Source organism: Ursus arctos, unplaced genomic scaffold (genome assembly GCF_023065955.2).
Source record: "Ursus arctos isolate Adak ecotype North America unplaced genomic scaffold, UrsArc2.0 scaffold_2, whole genome shotgun sequence".
NCBI classification, from domain to species: Eukaryota; Metazoa; Chordata; class Mammalia; order Carnivora; family Ursidae; genus Ursus; species Ursus arctos.
The window spans coordinates 18690218-18710360 of record NW_026622874.1 but is presented as its reverse complement, the minus strand read 5'-3'; the positions used below and the strand labels follow the sequence as shown (position 1 = coordinate 18710360).

General features: G+C 37.9%; 1 protein-coding gene across 9 annotated transcripts in view; it reads right to left on the bottom strand.

The window, feature by feature from the left end:
- Nucleotides 1-20143, bottom strand: part of RASAL2 (RAS protein activator like 2) — a 341891-nt gene that overhangs the window by 43589 nt on the left and 278159 nt on the right. For all 9 annotated transcript variants that reach the window (XM_026509285.4, XM_026509283.4, XM_057315613.1 and 6 more), the window contains one exon: nucleotides 19804-19913. In XM_026509285.4, coding sequence (XP_026365070.1) covers nucleotides 19804-19913 — 110 coding nt within the window. The remainder of the gene's footprint in view (nucleotides 1-19803; nucleotides 19914-20143) is intronic.

The following is a 20143-nucleotide window of genomic DNA, read 5'->3' as shown; positions in this document are numbered from 1 at the left end:
TGCTGAACAAATTTCATTTTGATACTCATGTCTAACTTCCAAAAGCAGCCATCAATAGATATTACAACAGAGAGACCTGGAATCAGAATTCAAAACTTCTCTTAGTTACTGAAAGTGCAATTATTAACACATAGTTCACAATCTCCTATTGTTCACGTATGTGTGTGTGTACACATACTTATACCCTCACACCCATAAACTGAACACCAACGTCACCAGTATGTTCAACATTACTACTGAATAAATAAGCAAGCCCTTCCTGTATGGGGAAGAAAGTCTCTGGGAAGACAGAAGTAATTCCCAGAGAAGCAGGGTTACAGTAAACAGGAAGATCAAGCAGCCTGGGAATGGCTTGAGGTTGGGGGGAGGTATTATCTGGGCAAATATTTCTATGTAATAGCATTAGTAACTCAAGTCCCCTCTAAATCACGTTTACCTCCTCCTGTACCTTCATGTGAATTGATTTTTCTTAGATCTGCTAACTAGAGAGCTTTAACAGCTCTGTATGGTACTACAGCTTACTTCTCTAATATAAAGTAGAATGTGGGTTTACTGAGAGAATAATTTGAGTTTAAAGCCACTTTTCCCAGTCCAGTCTGACAACAGCCTTCATCAAGGAACCCAGCCTTGAAAAGTGGACCTTCTGAATCCCTTGGCTGCTAGCCAGGGTTCTCTTCCCAACTGCTGCACTTCTACCCCCAAACCCCATCATCCCAAACACTATGTAAGAAGAATTCACGGCTCCAATATAATTATTTCTTGGTTTAATTGGGAAACTGCTTTCCAGAAGCAATTTTACTTTCAATTAAGGAACACCATACTCTTTACATTTTTGTTTTATGGTCAGCAAACCACCTTGATTGCTATGTAAACTCCAAGGCCTCTAGCAACGTGATAGGTAAGGGTTAAAAATCTAATTGCTTTGCTGATGAAGATTACCTGCTGCTTCTGACCTATTAAAGAGATAAACTACAAGACAAGAGAAGTCTTCAATTACTACAGTGAATAAGTATTCCATTGCTTTAACCCACATCCCTATCTTAAATCAGTCTTTAAAGACAAAAGTGAAGGGTTGGGGGATGGGGAGCCAATACACACACCAGTGGATACACTGATAGGAAAAAAAAAAAAGAGTCAAAGAACTCTGATTAGTGTGATGTTAAGTAAAACACAGCTGGATTTTTCTCAGCTTAACCATTCAATTTTTTTAAAAGCCATATTTCCCCCAAAGTGCCAGTGGTGCTTGGATGTGCTGGCTCCATCTGCCACATGTTTACAGAGTCCGTTCCAAATCGTCCGGGAAACTTTTAATTAAAAATGCTTATTGCCACACAAAATCCTGCACTCCAGTGCAGGTGAATTTCTGCTGGGCTTGGCAGTTATGATTCCAGATTGCTTAAATGAATTCTTGAAGAAACAGCTCAGCCACAGGTGGGAGCAGCAATATATGCTTGTATTCACCAGTATGTATTCCTAAGGCACTTTACCTTGTTTATTTCCCAGGTAGTAACTAACAAGATTCAGTATCCTAATACTCTACCAATAAATATGCATAGGGCCCAATAAGTTTTTAAAAATTGCATCGGGGCGGGGGGGGGGGGGCGCCTGGATGGCTCAGTCGTTAAACGTCTGCCTTTGGCTCAGGGCGTGATCCCGGCGTTCTGGGATCGAGCCCCACATCAGGCTCCTCTGCTGGGAGCCTGCTTCCTCCTCTCCCACTTGCCCTGCTTGTGTTCCCTCTCTTGCTGGCTATCTCTCTCTCTGTCAAATAAATAAATAAAATCTTTAAAAAAAATTGCATCTGAGATCTCACTTTGGGAAAAATATGGCTTTACTTGCACCCTACATTTTATTGTTTTTCGACCTGGTAGATCTTTTGAGAAAGCAGATTTTCACCTGTGCTATCATTTTAAAGGTTTCCTTCCTTGGATTAAAAAACAACAACAACAAAAAAGAAATTAGAACCCATTCACCAGAATTCTACTTGTGGGCTCAGAAGAATGTCCTCCCTAAGGATCCTGACAGCACTAGCTGCACTGGTTTATCTGCTGCAGTTAAATTACTCACTGATTTTTATGGTAGCTTTAAAAAAGAGACCACACAACCACTCACACAGAAAGCTATTTATGGAAACATGACATATATTGCTGATCTTCCCTCTCCCTGCTCTCAGGCTCTAGACAGGATGGTCTAATGAGCCCGACTGATAATGGTAAAAAAGGATATTTGTCAGCATGAGTTGTCACTTAAAATGAACAAACTCATGGTAAGGAAATTGATCATCATAGACAAAAATGACATTCAACCTATTTCGGTACATATATGTATACATGCAATGAAGGAAGACACCAAAGAAAGACAAGATTATAAACATTAAAACATGTTTAGGAGGGCAGAAAACTCAACTAATCTCCAATATGACAGACACTTGGAACAATCCCTTTACAGAAACTGTACCATATTGTAATATACCTATTACTTTTTTTTCGTCCTTAAATTGCAAATGGAATAAGATCTATTAGTGCCTATTAAATTAAACACAACTATATTGAATTTTTAAAACCCCATGAGATGATGTGGAGAAAAGGGAACCTTCTTACACTGTTGGTAGGGATGCAAACTCGTGCAGCCACTCTGGAAAACAGTATGGAGGTGCCTCGAAAAGTTAAAGATAGAACTACCCTATGGTTCAGCAATAGCACTATTAGGTATTTGCCCGAAGGATACAAAAATACTGATTTGAAGGGATACATGTACCCCCATTTATAGCAACATTATCAACAATAGCCAAATTATGGAAAGAGCCCAAATGTCCATCAACTGATAAATGGATAAAGAAGTTGTGGATATATACATAATGCAATATTACTCAGCCATAAAAAAAATCTTGCCATTTGCAACGATGTGGACAGAGCTAGAGAGTATTATGATAAGTGAAATAAAGCAGAGAAAGACAAATACCATATGATTTTACTGATATATGGAATTTAAGAAATGAAACAGATGAATGTAGGGGGGAAAAAAGAGAGCGAGGCAAAGCATAAAACAGACTCTTAAGTACGAGAACAAATCAAGGGTTGCTGGAGGGGATATGAGTAGTGGGGGATGGATTAAATAGGTGATGGGTATTAAGGAGGGCACTTGCTGTGATGAGCACCCGGTGCTGTACATAAGCGATGCATTACTAAATTCTACACCTAAAACTAGTATTTCACTGTATGTGAACTAGCTGGAATTTAAATAAAATTTGAAACAAACAAAACCAACTAAACCAAACCATACTCAAACTCAACTAACATACTTACTAGTTGAAGAGTGATTAGAAAGACTAATAACTTTTCTCTTTCTCCAAATTAGGTTAGACTTTTAGTCTCATTATTGCCATAAATTAAGTATGGGTGAAAGGAGTATGAATGAGGAAAAACTGGTGGAATTCAATGACATGTACTTCTTACTCATTCCTAAACTCATGACTACTTGATTTCCCATTACTTTCTCCCTTGGTTGACTGCGTGTGTATGAACTCACCTATCCATCCAACGATTACTTGGTGTACGTTATATGTCAGGCACTATACCAGACGTAGATGCAAGGAATACAATGGTGAAGAAGAAAGGGATAGTCCTTGTACTCACACACAGTTTACAATCTGGTTATCCATTATAATACAATGTGATAAGACCTATGAAAAAGGATACAAAAGAGGCTCTGTGAGCATTTACCAGGGGCCCTGGATCTTAACTGGGGATTCAGAGAAACTTTCTTGGAGGAAAAAATAATGTGAACTTGTGACCTCAACTTAGCTTCATGAAGGCATGGAGGTGCAGTTCTAGAGGGAATGGCTGGCCTGTGAGAAGGCCTGTGGTGAAAGTATACAAGTCTGGGCTGTTTGAGGAACTGAGGAAAATTCAGCACTGTGGCTCTGGGGCAGTGTGGGTGAGTGCAGGGGCTGAGAGAAGAGGGGTGGGGAATACTGAGGCTTAAGAGATACCATGATGGGACTTGTAGTAATGTGGGTGTTTCAATTTGAAAAAAAGACCAGTGGATGGACAGAGAAAGGTTTTGGGTGGTGGAGGGGGAACGACATGATCAGATGTATACCTCAGTAAGAGTACTTTGGCTAAGGTGAGGAGAAAAGAGGGGCACAAAGAGAAGGGAGAGAAGAAATGGAACACTTAGAGACTAAATTCACGGATCATGGCAGTAATCTGAGTCAATCATGAACAGTAGATTAGCAGAAGTGGAAAGAAGTGGATGGATTTGAGACATGATTAGAAGCAATAGGTCTTGGGTGCCTGGGTGGCTCAGTCGGTTAAGTATCTGCCTTCAGCTCAGGTCATGATCCCCAGGTCCTGGGATCAAGCCCTGCATTGGGCTCCTTGCTCAGCAGGGAGCCTGCTTCTCCCTCTGCCTCTGTCTCTCTCTCTCTCATGAATAAATAAATAAAATCTTTAAAAAAAAAGAAGGTAAATGGGTCTTAATGATGGAGTGTTGGGAGGAATCAGGGAGAGGGTAGAGCCAAGGATGTCACTGGGCAGAAAGATGGTGATGTCCTTTACAGAGATGGGGAATGAAAGGCAACACTTGTTGAGGTGGGGGTGGAAATGAAATCAAGTTATATACAAGATAAGTTTGAGGTTTCTCTGAGTAGATGTTTGCTGTAGACGGAATGTTTGTGCCCTCCCCCCAAATTTATGCTGAAATGCTGAACTCTAAGGTGACAGTATTTGGAGGTGTGACCTATGGGAGGTGATTACATAATGAGGGTGGAGCACTCATGAATGAGATTTGTACCCTTATAAAATAGACCCAGGAGAGATTCACTGCTCATTCCCCCATGTGAGGACACAGTGAAAAGATGGGACTTTTGAATCAGAGAATAGGTCTTAACCAGACACCAAATCTGCCTAAGGCTTGATCTTGAACTTCCTAGCCTCCAGAACTGTGAGAAATTTATTTCTGTTTATTATAAGCTACCTAGTCTATGGTATTCTGTTATAGCAGGCTGACTAGAATAAGACACTATGACTACTGCAAGACAGCATGCAGATCAAGAAAAGTTCCGAAGAAAATAACCCAAGGAATGCTAACATCTAAATATACAACACTGACAAAAGAGAGTGAAGAATTTAAGAGACTGAAGGGAAATTAGAAGACTGGAGTATCATAAAAGCCCAGGGAGAGAGCTCTCAAGAAGCATGGACTGTCCATTACTGTAGATCAGTGTGTTAAAATATTAATAGTAGCCACTGGATATATAGACTGAGAGATAATTGAGACTTCAGTAAGAGTAATTTCAGTGAAGCAATGAGGACAAAGATGAGATTGCAGTGGGCAGAGATAATGAATGGGATGTGAGAAAGTGGAGACTAACTCAAGGAGTCTGACGGTGAAGAGGTGGTAACTGGGAAATAGCTAGAGGGAGACATGAGGTGGAAATGGGTTTGAAGGGGTTTTTTCCCCTAATTACTTTCTTCTCCTTAAACAGTGAAGAAATAAACACTCATAGGTAATAAATTCCAAGAGCCCAGAAGGACAGAAGGTGAAGAATATAAAATAAATACAGGTACCTTCCTCAATCTCCTGGAGAAAATACTATTAACAATGTTTGTGATGTTTGTGACCCCTCCTTTTATACTCAACCAAATATATACATACATATACATTACACACACACACACACACACACACACACAGTCACATGTATATGTGTATACACACACAAATGGAATTCTACCATACTTTTTTTCCTTAAGAGTGCATTTTGGACTTCTGTCCATATTGGAACACATAGATATGATTCGCCTCTTTTTAATAACCATGTAGTATTCCCTTGTGTGGACCTATAGTGGTTAAACCAGTCCCTGAGGACCAACTCAGTTTTTTCTTTTCTTCTTTCTTCTCTTTTCTTCCCTCCCTTCCTTCCTTCCTTTCTTCTGTGATTACCACCCAGTTTCAAAAAGTATCTTAGTATACATATCTTTATGCACATGTGCATGATTTATGGTTTAAATTTCTAGATGTAAAACTGCTAGATCAAAGAGCACATACATTTAAATTTTTGATATTGCTAAATTATCCTACATAAAACATGGCATCAATTTAAACTCTTACCAATGGTTCATGTTTCTATACACTATCACCAAAATAGGATATGGCTGAACTTGAAAAACTTTTGCCAGGATAATTGGTGAAAATGGTATTTCATTATTGCTTCCTTATGTATTTCTTTATGAGGCTGAACCATTTTAATATGTTTATTGGCAATCTCAGTTACCTTTTCTGTGAGTTACAAACTGCTATTTCATGTTCTTAAAACTTTTTTCTAATTGTTGAATTTATCTGATATGTAAATGTTCTTTGCATGTTAAGTAAATTAGTACTTTTCCTGTCATATTCATAATCATTTCCCCAGTTTATGCTTAGAAAGGATTCTTCTATTCCAAGATCATAAGAAATCCAGCTACAATATTTTCTTTTAGTGCTTTTGTTTTATTTTTTCACCCAATACATTTGGATTTAGGAGGAGGAGAGATGAAAGGAGTACAAAAGGGAGTTAGCTTTTTATTTCAACAAATTGTGGAAATATGATGACCACAAATTGACACATTATCACTGCATTCTGGTCTACTTATTAAGAGTTGCTGTTTTGAGTACGTTTGTGTTTATGTCTATATGTGTGATTTTTACCTTTCATTTTTCCTTCCTTCTCAATCATTTCCTCAGCAAGTCAGGATTCCTATCAACACATGCAACAAAGAATATAATGGAAAAGGCATTCAACTCGGAGCCAAAAGTATGTATTTATGTCACCTCAAACCACTCACTAGCTGTATGTGATGTGGAACAAATAACTTATTCTTTCTGAACCTTAGTTACCTCATTTGTAAAATGTGGATAATGATTTCTCTCCCTATACCTCACACAGTTACTGTGAGATCCAAGTATTATAATGTATGATTTCACAAAAATCGCATAAACTACATCACCATAAAAATGGGGCGGGCTATCATCGCAGACATGGGGCTTTTTCACAGTGATACGACATGCATGAGTCCATTTTATGTAAAGTATTCATTTGGTTGAGATCAAGACAGTTATACTTCAAAATATTCTTTGTTGGAAGAATATGAAGACAGAAGGAATACATGTACATAAACAACTTTTTCTATTAAGATAAAGCATTCTAATGAATTATAAAATGCTATCATGATACAACTGGATTGGATTTTAGTTTGTAAAACTATGGGATCCTTAATTGGCCTACGGCAGTAAACACTGGTAAGAGAAACTATAATCTACAGCCAGACTGTATTGATTAATTAACAGCCTGAAATCCAATAATTTCTGAGAAGCTGTCATTCTATCCAAGTATACCACATTGAAAAAGATTATTCTTTTTTATCTAGAATTCGTTTGGAACCTTCTGTTTTAGGCCAACAAACATTAAGTTCCCTAATAGGACAGCATTGTGCTGGGGGGTGAGGACACAAAGGCTGTCTTCACTCTTGAGGAGCTCCCAATCTGCTGCAGTAAGCAGCAACGGAAAAGATAAATTCAGCAGAAAGTCGTTAGTCCTATAATAGTCCCATAAGTTTGTCCATTAGTGGATACATGGGGTAGGTGCTTAGTTTAGGATGACGGATGGGAAGAACAAGGCAAAGAAGTCCAAAGGCATAGGACTCCTGACTTGGGTATTGTTGCATGAGTATGAATTAGAATGCTATAAATTATGACAAAGGACAGGGGGTAGGAAATACATAGGAAATGGTATTTGGGATAGAGAGGGCAGCAAGATCAAAAGCAAAGAAATAAAAAAACAGTGTGGTAAGTGTGGTAGGAGTGGTAGGAGACAATGCTGAGAGTTAGGTATGAACAGGGCCATGCTGCACTTTGTATGTTATGCTAAAGACCACAGACTAATAAAAGTGTCATATACATATCTGATGAGATACTAAAATGGAAGTTTCAATTGAGACATTAAGAGAAAACAGATTTGTATACTGAAGTCAACTACCAAACTGTAGAACTTACAAAGGAAATGTTTTGGAGCCAGTTCTATTACCTTAAACCTCTCAGAACAAGACTATAAAAAGTGGTCAGAGGGGCGCCTGGGTGGCTTAGTCAGTTAAGCGTCTGCCTTCAGCTCAGGTATGATCAAGCCCCTTGTCGGGCTCCCTGCTCAGAGGGGAGTCTGCTTTCCCTCTCCCTCTGCCCTCCCCCCAGCTTGTACGCTCTCTCTTTCTCAAATAAATAAATAAATAAATAAATAAATAAATAAATAAAATCTTAAAAAGAGAAGTGGCGAGAGTATGGAGAAGGGAAAGGATTTTGTGAGAGAGAATTTTCGGAGAAAGCTGTGAGGCTCATCCCGCTGCCTCCCACCAGGGAAATGGCTAGATGATGCATACAGGGTGAAGTCTGATTCTATCTGGAAAATCTAGATGATAAGAAATGACTAGCTGTTGGTGGCAGAACCTAAGAGATTTGATGCTTTTAGATTAGCCTGCACTCCTAGAGGTTTGTCAGGGCAAAGGATGTGTGCATATTTCCTGTGGACCAGAGAACTAGAAGGGTGAAGAGACCAGAAGAACAAGATTTCCTTTCTAGAAATTGTGAAAGGAGTTGCTAGTGAACATCTGGGATAGACATATACCCACTAACTTCAATGAAACCATAGATGAGAGCTCCTCAGAGATAAGACATTTGTGAAGAATTCCCCAAAGTACCCCATGAGGGAACAGTAAGCTTTAAAAAACATCAGCCAGGCTCCGACAGCATTATGGAAGGCTAAGATTGCACTAGAACTTTATCCCCTTTTCCCTCCTTTTTGTCTCCTCTTGCCCAGAACTTTCTGGCAACTTGTAAAACCATGGTTAGCAAGCTATAAGGCGAGAGCAGATCAGGAGAGAAATAAGTAGTTTACAATATTTCCTTTTCCAAAGGAAGGCAGACTCCCTGTAACTGGCTTGGCTGGGGGCAAGTTCTTAGTTTTAATGTCTTGGACTGAACACCAATAAGTTCTGAGTCAAGACCTTTTTATTTAAACCAACAAAAGATTAAATAAATGGATTGGCGACCTAAATATAAAAGCTAAAAATCATAAAACTTCTAGAAGAAAACATAGGTGAAAATCTCTTGGGACATAAAAAAACACTGTAAACATAGCTGGTGGGAATGTAAAATGGTTACAGCTCTGGAAAACTGGAAGAGTTTGGCAGTTTCTTGTATACCTAAACATGTGCTTACCATCCAACCCAGCTACTGCACTCCCGTGCATTTACACCAGAGAACTGAAAACTTAAGCATATGCAACTTGTCCTCATGTGTACCCCAATGTTCTTCAGTGGGTGAATGATTTCACAAACTCTGGTACATCCATACAGTGGAATACTACTTAGAGATAATAAGGAGCACACTATTGATAGATGCAACAACTTGGGTGGATTTCAAAGGCATTCTATGCACTGAAAAAGGGCAATCTTAATTGGTTATATGCTATATGATTCTATATACATAACATTCTTGAAATAGCAAAACTATAGAGGTGGAAAACAAATTAGTGGTTGCTAGAGGACAGGGATGGTTGTGAGGAGGCGGGTATGACAGTGAAGGGGCAGAGGGAGTTCTTTTCTGGTAATGGAACAATTCTATATCTTGATTGTGGTGGTGATTACACAAATCTATACATAGTATCAAACTGCATAGACCTATACACACACACAGATGAGAGCATATGAAAATTGGTGAAAACTGAGTGAAGTCTGTAGTCCAATTAACAGTATTGTGCCAAGACCAATTATCTGGTTTTGATATATAGTACAGTTATAAGATACAGCTATCAAGGGAAGCTGGGGGAGGGGATTACAAGACTCTATGTACTATTTTTACAATTTCTTGTGAGCATATAAATTCAAAGTAAAAAGTTAAAAAAATTAGTTCTAATTAGGAGAAACACAAGAAGTTCAGTACATTGTCCCCAAATCCTCCTTACAAATGAATAGCACACTTAACTTTTAGGTATCTCCTAACAATGAACAAGCAGACTGCTTTAAAACCATGCTTTGTCCGTGGGCCTCAGAATTGAGGACATCACTGTGAAGGTTTTTATTTGAGGGATGTTTGAAGGGGTTAAGAAAATTCTGCTCCGTGTGTTTATCTTTACCTCAAGACTCGTAAATTTAAGTAGTGCTTCCAGAGCAAGGTTGGCCATCCGACAGACAGTCGGAACCTTGGAATGCCTGAGAATGTAGTATGACCACTGTTCTTCAGCATTTCCTCAGATTTTAAACTTTTTTTTTTTTTTAAGACTTTATTTATTTATTTATTTGACAGGATAGAGACAGCCAGCGAGAGAGGGAACACAAGCAGGGAGAGTGGGAGAGGAAGAAGCAGGCTCACAGCGGAGGAGCCTGATGTGGGGCTTGATCCCATAACGCCGGGATCACGCCCTGAGCTGAAGGCAGACACTTAACGACTGCGCCACCCAGGTGCCCCTCAGATTTTAAACTTCTTAAAAATGCATTTGAATGAGAGGTATAAATATCAGTCTTCTCCTGTCCCAACACCCTTCCACATGACATGGCTTTAATTTGAAAATGTTGCCAATATTGATTCTAGGAAATCACTTTACTGGCTTTTATCTGATTAGATGGCTTTGGAACTATGATGACTCTGTGACACCCTATTGATTTTGCCTCTAAAATGTTCCTCCTATCTTGTCTCTGCCTCTTCATTCCCAGTGCCACTACTGTCCTTACAGCCTTCATTATTTCCTATAATAGCTCTTTGCTGTTTCCCAAACTTAGTCTCTACACACCAAGTCATTTGAAATTCCATTCCTGGATTAATCTATACATGGCACAATTCTGATTAGGTCATTTCCTTGGTCAACAGTGTTTAAAGGCTTCCCACTGCTTATACGATAAAATCCAAACTTCTCAGTGTGACATTCAAGGACTTCCCTGGATATGGAATATTAGGTTGAAAGTAATTTTCACTTAGAATTTTAAAGACATTCCAGTTTTCCATATTTCTATTGAGAATTACAAGGCGATCCTCCCACTCCTCTTCTGTTATGTAACCCATTTTTTCTTTCTGGAAGCTTTTAAGATTTTAAGTCTCGGTGATCTAATATTTCTTGATGATACGAATTGTGTGTGTGTGTGGGGGTTATCTTCTGTCTTTTTTCATTCACTGTGCTGGGAATCTGATGGCCTTTTCAATCTGGACATTTATGTTTTCTTGTTTTGAGACATTTTCTTGTATTGTTTCTTTAACAATTTCCTCTCTCAAGTTTTTCTATGTTCTCTTTTCTTAGAATCTTCTGGGTTGATTTTCTCAATTTTTTTTTTTTTAAAGATTTTATTTATTTATTCGACAGAGATAGAGACAGCCAGTGAGAGAGGGAACACAAGCAGGGGGACTGGGAGAGGAAGAAGCAGGCTCATAGCGGAGGAGCCTGATGTGGGGCTCGATCCCATAACGCCGGGATCACGCCCTGAGCTGAAGGCAGACGCTTAACCGCTGTGCCACCCAGGCGCCCCGATTTTCTCATTTTCTGTTCCACTTTCTGGGAGAGTGACTTGACTTGAGCTTTTATCTTTTTAACTTCTAAGCTCTCTTTCTTGTTTCTTTGATGTTCCTTTTCTTGGATTATCTTCTTATTGTTTCATAGATGTACAGTCTTATCTTTTGAAAATATTATGCTTTAAAGTTGGTTTTGGCTCTGTGCAGTGTTTCTGTTTCTCCTGGTTTGTTTTTTTCCCTCCCTCTTATTTATTTGTTTTGCTCTCTTTCATGTTGGAGACTTTCTTCCATTTTCTGGAGATTCTTGGTTATCTGTTTATATTTAATAGTAAAACACTAAAAAACACAATGGAAGTTTTATGTACTGGAATGGAGCTTATAGACTAATGAGCTTTATTGTAGAGTATTTCCAGGCCGGCTGCTTTTTTTAAAAATAATTTAACATTTTTATTGAGGTTGAGATATGATTCACACACCATAAAAATCTATCCATTTAAAGTATACAGTTTTCAGTATATTCAGATTTGTGCAATTATCACCACAAGCTAAGCTTAAAACATTTTCATTGCTCCAAAAAGAAGCCTCATGCCCATTAGCAGTCATTCCTCATTCATCACTTCCCCCACCGTATATCCCAGCCTGTGGCAACCATTAATCTACCGTCTCTATAGGTTTGCTTATTCTGGACATTTCATATAAATGGAATCATACAATATATGGTCTTTGGTGATGGTCTTTTTCACTCAGTATAAAGTTTTCAAGATTTACTCATGTTGTAGCAGGTATCAGTACTTCATTCCTTTTTATGGCTGAATAATACATTTGGCCTCGAACAATCCAGGTTTGAACTGTGCAGGTCTACTTACTTTTAAGTGGATTTTTTTTCAGTAAATGCAGTATAATGGTGTAAATATATTTTCTCTTCCTTAGGATTTTAATAACATTTTGTCTTCTCTAGCTAACTGTATTATAAAAATACAGTATATAATATATATAACATACAAAATATGGGTTAATGGACTATTAATGTTACCTGTAAGGATTCTGGTCAACAGTGGGCTATTAGCAGTTAAGTTTTTGGGCAGTCAAAAATTATATGAGGATTTTCGACTGTGCAGGGGTGGGAGGGGGTATGGTCAGCACACCTAACCCCTGTGTTGAGTTCAAGGGTCAACTGTAATGCATTGCATGGATATATCATGTTTAATCTATCCATTCATCAGTTGATGGACATTTGGGTCATTAACACTTTTTGGCTATTATGAATAATGTTATGAACATTCATGCACAAGTTTTTGTGGTGACATATGTTTAGAGACATCATTTCTCTTGGATAGACTTAGAAGTGGAATTACCACAGAGGACTGTAAGAGGCGAACACAAATGTTGCTATCTGTAGGTCTTTTTATCTGGGTTGGTTCAGTTTCTCAAATTTGCTATGTGATAAATGTAAGCCTGACTGCTCCTTCTAGAGCTGGTTGGGAGCTGAATTATTCCAGAGTTCTGGAGGTGGGTGGGTAAATCAAACTCATTCTTTTGTTAGAGACTGCTAGTTGTCTTTCGAATGTCCATCCCTCCCTCCTTCCTTCCTTAATAACAGACTCTTGCATTATTGGGGGAAATGATGTACTCAGGTATAACATTTCCCAGCTTCTCTTGCAGAAAGAGATGGTAATGAGACACAACAGAAGTCACTGGATGGGGTTTCAGGGAAATGGCTTTAAAGGGAAAACACTTTTGCAAATATATTCTCCCATTCCGTGGGCTGCCTCTTAGTTTTTCTGACTGTTATATATAATGGAATATTACTCAGCTATCAGAAAGAACGAGTTCTCAACATTTGCTGCAACATGGACGGCACTGGAGGAGATACTGCTAAGTGAAATAAGTCAAGCAGAGAAAGACAAATATCATATGATTTCTCTCATCTATGGAACATAAGAACTAGGAAGATCGGTAGGGGAAGAAAGGGATAAAGAAAGGGGGGGTAATCAGAAGGGGGAATGAAGCATGAGAGACTATGGACTCTGAGAAACAAACTGAGGGCCTCAGAGGGGAGGGGGGCGGGGGAATGGGATAGACCGGTGATGGGTAGTAAGGAGGGCACGTATTGCATGGTGCACTGGGTGTTATACCAACTAATGAATCATCGAACTTTACATAGGAAACCAGGGATGTACTGTATGGTGACTAACACAATATAATAAAAAAAATTAAAATAAAAAAAAAAGGGAAAACACTTAGTTGGAAGACAGGTACCCTTTTATAATGCCTGAAACACGGGTGCTAATGGCTGAAGCTTTAGTGGCTACATTGTATTCAAAAAGAGATTCTTGAAGACCCTAAGGATGGGAGAGCAAAAAGCTCACAAAGAGCCCTGGACTGCCCACCTTCAGATTCCTTTTAGGTGAGGAAGAAATTATTTTACCTGTTTAAGCCATTACTATTTTGAGTATCTGTTAACTACCAGCCAATTTGAATTCTAAGAGATAGACTTCTTTTCAGAATTTCATTCTGTAGGCAACTACATCTGATCATCCCATAATTTTAAGTAATCTATCATTCAGCTTTTTCCACATTTCATCAGAGATGGAGTTCGTATTTCTGTTTCTTATAATGAGTAATTTTTAAGACAAAAAAAGCAGAAGCTTTTTACCTAGGAACTTTACCTTTCCAATCTTATTTCCTACCTTTCCACTTTACATACTGTGAATTACTCGGAATTTCTCTTTAAGCTCCATAATTTCCTATAATCTGCTTTTGCTCATTATTTCCATTCTGAGAAAAGCTCTCTCCCTGTGTCTGTTTCTAAGTTCAAATGATACCTGTTCCATTCACAGACCACTGTCCTGTAAGGTCATTTCCTGAATATCCAGCAGGAGGTCATCTTGGCCCACCTGTACCATTTTTCTCCTGGACATTGACTTTAGCCCTGTCTTTAGTTCTCTCCATTCCTTTGTAGCACATAGCTTTCTGGTGTGTACCGAACCATCACACATCATATACGGTACTGTATATCAAGAAATTTGGTTTCTAAAAATATTGGCAAAAGCATCACTTCTTACGCCTGTGCCCCACAATTTCATAGAGGAAATTCTGAGTTTAAGGATTATTATAAATTGACCCAAAAAGCAACAATGGTGACCAAATTCCACCGTAGCGTTATAGCATAGTTTGTGACCAGTAGATCATTGGCTAGACAAACCGGGAGCTGTGAGGGTCTTTCTGATCAGTCAAGTCTGCATGTTAAAACACCCTATGGTATTTTTTCAGAAAAGCTTACTGATCATATGTAGTAAAACTCATTTAAAACTGTGTCTCTGGGGCGCCTGGGTGGCACAGCGGTTAAGCGTCTGCCTCCGGCTCAGGGCGTGATCCTGGCGTTATGGGATCGGGCCCACATCAGGCTCCTCCGCGATGAGCCTGCTTCTTCCTCTCCCACTCCCCCTGCTTGTGTTCCCTCTCTCGCTGGCTGTCTCTATCTCTGTCAAATAAATAAATAAAATCTTTAAAAAAAAAAAAATAAAACTGTGTCTCTGTCATCTTTAAGTAGTAACTCAGACCTCATGAGAAAATTTTAACCTTTTTAAAATGTTGTGAATGCAGATAAGTTTTGTGGTTAACAAAAAACCTTGAATCCAACATATCATGATCACTACTGCATTATTCTGATACCTCAAGATAGAATCTCTCCTCGTCCTGAAGGGGGGAGAGATGAAGTGATTTGCACAGACTCATAATGAGAAATGTAATGAGAAATAGATCTCTGACTTCTTTTGTGTTCTGGTCAAATTTGGCAAGGTAAGCCACAAAAGAAAAGATTGGCATGTTAGACCAAATGAAAACCTAACACTTCTATATAATTTAGTGACATGATTTTAATATTCATTCATTCATTCATGAGAGAGAGAGAGAGAGAGAGTGTGTGTGTGTGTGTGTGTGTGTGTGCAAGTGGAAGAAGGAGCAGAGAGAGAGGGACAAGCAGACTCCTTGCTGAGTGTGTAGCTCAACAAAGGGCTTGATCTCATGACCCGGAGATCATGACCTGAGCCTAAATCAAGAGTCGAATGCTTAAGTGACTGAGCCAACTAGGTGCCCCTAGAGATACAATTTTTAAAAGACAAGAAAGGGATTGGGAGAAAATTTTAGCAACATGCAAAACAGTGGCTTACAATTCCTAGTAATAATAAAGCACTACTCCAAATCAAGAAAAAAAAGGACAAACAGCTCAATAGAAAAATGGCACAGCAATAAATAAGTCATAGAAGTGAAAAGATGTTCCACTTATTAGACATTAGGGAACCACAAATTAAAACAAAAAAATGCATCCCACTGCATCTTTTTTTGAGAGGCAATATAACATAAAATTTAAGAATATAGACTCTAGAGCCAGACTTCCTGGATTTGAACCACAGATTTGCCATTTTCTAACCTTGTACAATTTACTAATTTCTCTCTGTCTACGTTTCCTCGTCCTCAAAATGAGGTCATTACAGTAACTACCTCATAGGATTTGTTGTAATGATTAAAGAGTTAGTTTATGTAAAATGCTTAGAACAATGTCTGGCGGATAATATATACTATATAGGTGTTTATTATTACTATTTATTCCATCATATTGATACAGTGTAAAATGTTGTTTAAAAGATAAAAGTAATCTCCTCCAGTCCTGTCCATGTTGCTGCAAATGTAGATTATGCTAAGTGAAATAAGTCAAGCAGAGAAAGACAATTATCATATGGTTTCACTCATTTATGGAACATAAGAAATAGGAAGATCGGTAGGAGAAGGAAGGGAAGAATGAAGGGGGGTAAACAGAAGGGAGAATGAACCATGAGAGACTGTGGACTCTGAGAAACAAACTGAGGGCTTCAGAGGGGAGGGGGGTGGGGGACTGGGATAGGCCGGTGATGGTTATTAAGGAGGGCACGTATTGCATGGAGCCCTGGGTGTTATATGCAAACAATGAACCATGGAACACTACATCAAAAACTAAGAATTTACTGTATGGTGACTAACATAACATAATAAAAAATTATTATAAAAAAATAAATATTTTGCTTTGTGGGGGGAAAAAATATAAAAGCAATCCATGGGGCGCCTGGGTGGCTCAGTCGGTTAAGCCTCCGACTCTTGATCTTAGCTCAGGTCTTGATTTCAGGCTCGTGAGTTCAAGCCCCGCATCAGGCTCCTACTAAAAAAAAAAAAAAAAAGATAAAATCCTACCCTGTGGTGGAAATGGTAATTACTACAGTTTTGAAGGATAATTTGATAATGTGCATATGCTATACCTAGTAGTTTTACTTCAGAAATCTGACTCAATCACCTAAGGACAAAAAAGGTATATGTTCAGAAATGTCCACTACATCTCTAGTTTGTGCCCCAAAAGGGGAAACAATAAAATATCCATCAACACAGAAGTTAAATATGTTATAAAAAACTGTAGCATACTAAGAAGGCAACTGTTAAAATAATATAGATTTACATGTACTGACATAAAAGTGTCCACAATATTTATATTAAAAAGTAAATCACAAAGTAATATATATATGATCCTACTTATATGAAAATAAGCAAAACATATATATGTGTGCATTTATGTATGTATTTTTAAAGAGGTGTGAAAATATACAAACTGTTAATGAAGTTATTTATATGGGGAGATGGGCAAGGTGAAAGGGGACTTTAGTTTTTTGATCTGTACTTATCTACTGAAACCTATTTTTTTAAAAGATTTTATTTATTTTTGAGAGAAAGTGAGTGTACGTGTACATGCGTGCACACACGCAAGCAGGGGAGTGGCACAGAGAGAGAGAGAGAAAGAGAGAGAGACATTCAAGTAGACTCCCTCCTGAGTGTGGAGCCCAATGTGGGGCTCGATCTCACAACCCTGAGATCATGATCTGAGCCGAAATCAAGAGTCAGACACTTAACCCACTGAGCTAGTCAGGTGCCCCTGTACTGAAACTTTTTAAAACAAAGACATATGTATTTTACTGTATAACTTAAAATTGAAAAAAGGGGTTGCTTACTAGGTTTGCTTAGAGTTTCTATGGATTTGATATAAGAACAGAAATATTCTGTTACTGAGATTTAGATACTATATACCATTTTGGAAGAAATGGCCTAATTTGGGTAATCAATGTACACAACTCAAGAAAACCACAGTTTTTGAAAAAAATCTTTGGTCTCACCTACAAGGGTACCGATTCAGAGAACTCAGTTGATTAATATCTTGTACCTTAGTTCTATTTATCTGCATCTTCAGATGATCTGAAGACAAGAAAGCCTATTTTAAAAAAACATAATATATTCAAACTCTAGTGAGTATATCCCTTTATGGGAAGAACAAAGTTTTGAAAAATTTCTGTAAAGAAACTTCTATAATTCAAATGGATTTGAAAAATATAAGTATTTGAGATTTACTGGCACCTTTTTAGTATGCTGTATTTAAGACACAAAGATACCATTGCGGATTGAAGCAGAACTGCATGGAAGGCACACGTAACGAATTTAGGTCACTGGAAAGGCTAAAAGTGCACTCGCTACATAATAGCAATATAGGAGACTCGAGGAGAGTACAATCTTGTGGTAATTCAATCTAAGCATTCCTTTAGGCTCCCTAAAGCAAAATGCAAGAGGAGAGAGCACTTTGAAATTATGAGAGTGATATTTAGTGCAAGGTTAAAAAATAAAATACACTTATAAAAAATATTTCCTTGTCACCCAAACATACACGTGCTGCTGCAGAGTTTCAGGAAGTGGCTCCTGACCTAGGGAGTGTGTCAGGGGTTGCACAATATCCTTGCTCTTAAAAACCATTATTCTGAAAAAAGTTGTCATTCCATTTTATTGACTTATTTATAAAATGCTTTTAATTCTTAGAATAATGAAAATTGTAGAATGAGAGGAACCTAAGGAAAAGATATGAAAAGAAAAAAGTCAGTTTTTTTATGATTACCTTAAAACAAAGAGGTATAAAAGAGATAACTGACACACAAACACAAGTCTACAAATTGTCAGACTTGCAAATTTCGCAGAGCACCTCTAAAGTGGTTCAGGGGTAAGAATCACTGATAAAGCAGTATACTGACTGTCTCATCAGTTAAGTATGGGGGACAAGTTACTTCCTCCATTAAAAAAGGAGAATTCTCTGCCTAGCAAACCTGTAATCTGCCATTACAGAGACTGTAATCTGTTTGCTTGTTATGTAGATAACTGAAAATAATGGACTTACTGAAAGAAAAAAAAATCCAGTATAAATAAAAGTATCAAATATAAAAGGCAGACAGACGTCCAAATCCAAACTCTACCTTGGGCAAGTTTCTTAATTTCTTTTGTCTTAGTTCCTCATCTGTAAAATGAGTGTAATAACCATATCTAGGGTCATATTACATGAGAGACTACATTAAAAATGCTTGGCAAATAGTAAGCACTCAGGAAATGTTGGTGATGATGGTGATGTAGCAGAATATAGCAAGTACCATCCTAAATTTTGAACAATGTGGAGACACGAAGTATTAAAAATGTGTTCTAGCACACATTTAATGATTTTAGAAGGTTGTTATCCTTAATAAACTATGCATGTGAGGGTTGCTCAAGCTGATAGTCCCAATAATCAAAATCTTCATTTTCATACATGTCTTCTAGATGTGACTGCAAACCAATACAACTGATTCCATGCTGTACACAAAGAACAACGGAGCAGTGAACAGCATGGACTTGAGCCAAACTGCTCAAGTTCTAACGCCATTTTTGCTATTTACTAAGCTGTATGACCTTGGGCAAGATTATTTAATCTCTCTGTGCCTTGATTCTTCATCTAGAAAGTGGTGATAATATTTATCTTATAGGGTTACTATAAAGATTAAACAAGATAATGTATAGAAAGCATCTAGTACAGTGCTCAAAACATGTTTGCTATTGTCATCATCATCCTATAGTCATTCTACAAAAGAAAGACATCTCTGACCACTAGGATTTGATTCTATAGAAACAGCACTTAATTAGTTCTTACTTTCCAATATTATAAGATTCTTAACCTGCCTGGACATTTGAGCCAATACTTTGTACCTTGCCTCAATATGAGCAAGACAAAAAAAAAAAAAAAGTGAATTTAGTATCAGATCTTTCGAATTGTCATTAATGCAAAGTTAGAGATGACCAAAAATGCCTTATCAAAACCCACTGTAGAACTGCTTTCTCTGCTTTAAACAAAAACAAAAAACAAAAAACAAAACTGCTTTCCCAGTTTTAAGCAAGTTTACTTTTTACCTGTCATCTGCATTACGAAGGGATGGCAGCCGAAAGCTAGTGTTTCTGTCAAGCTTTGATTGGCTTTTGGTCCTCTTGATGGAGCCTTTCAGGCGCTTGCTGAAGAACCCCTAGAATGAGAAGGCAGAAGGTGATGGGAGAGAAAACAAAAAGAGCACTTTGCCATCTCCTTACTCCTTTGCATCACCTCTGAAAAAGATATTAAGATTTTTATAATGAAAACCAGAAAAAGAACTCAGTTTTTAATTTTTTTAACTTATAAACAGTTGCTTGAAATCACCTGGTAATGTGATGAAAAATTTTTTTCTTCTAGGATAACTGGGATAATTAAATTTTTTGA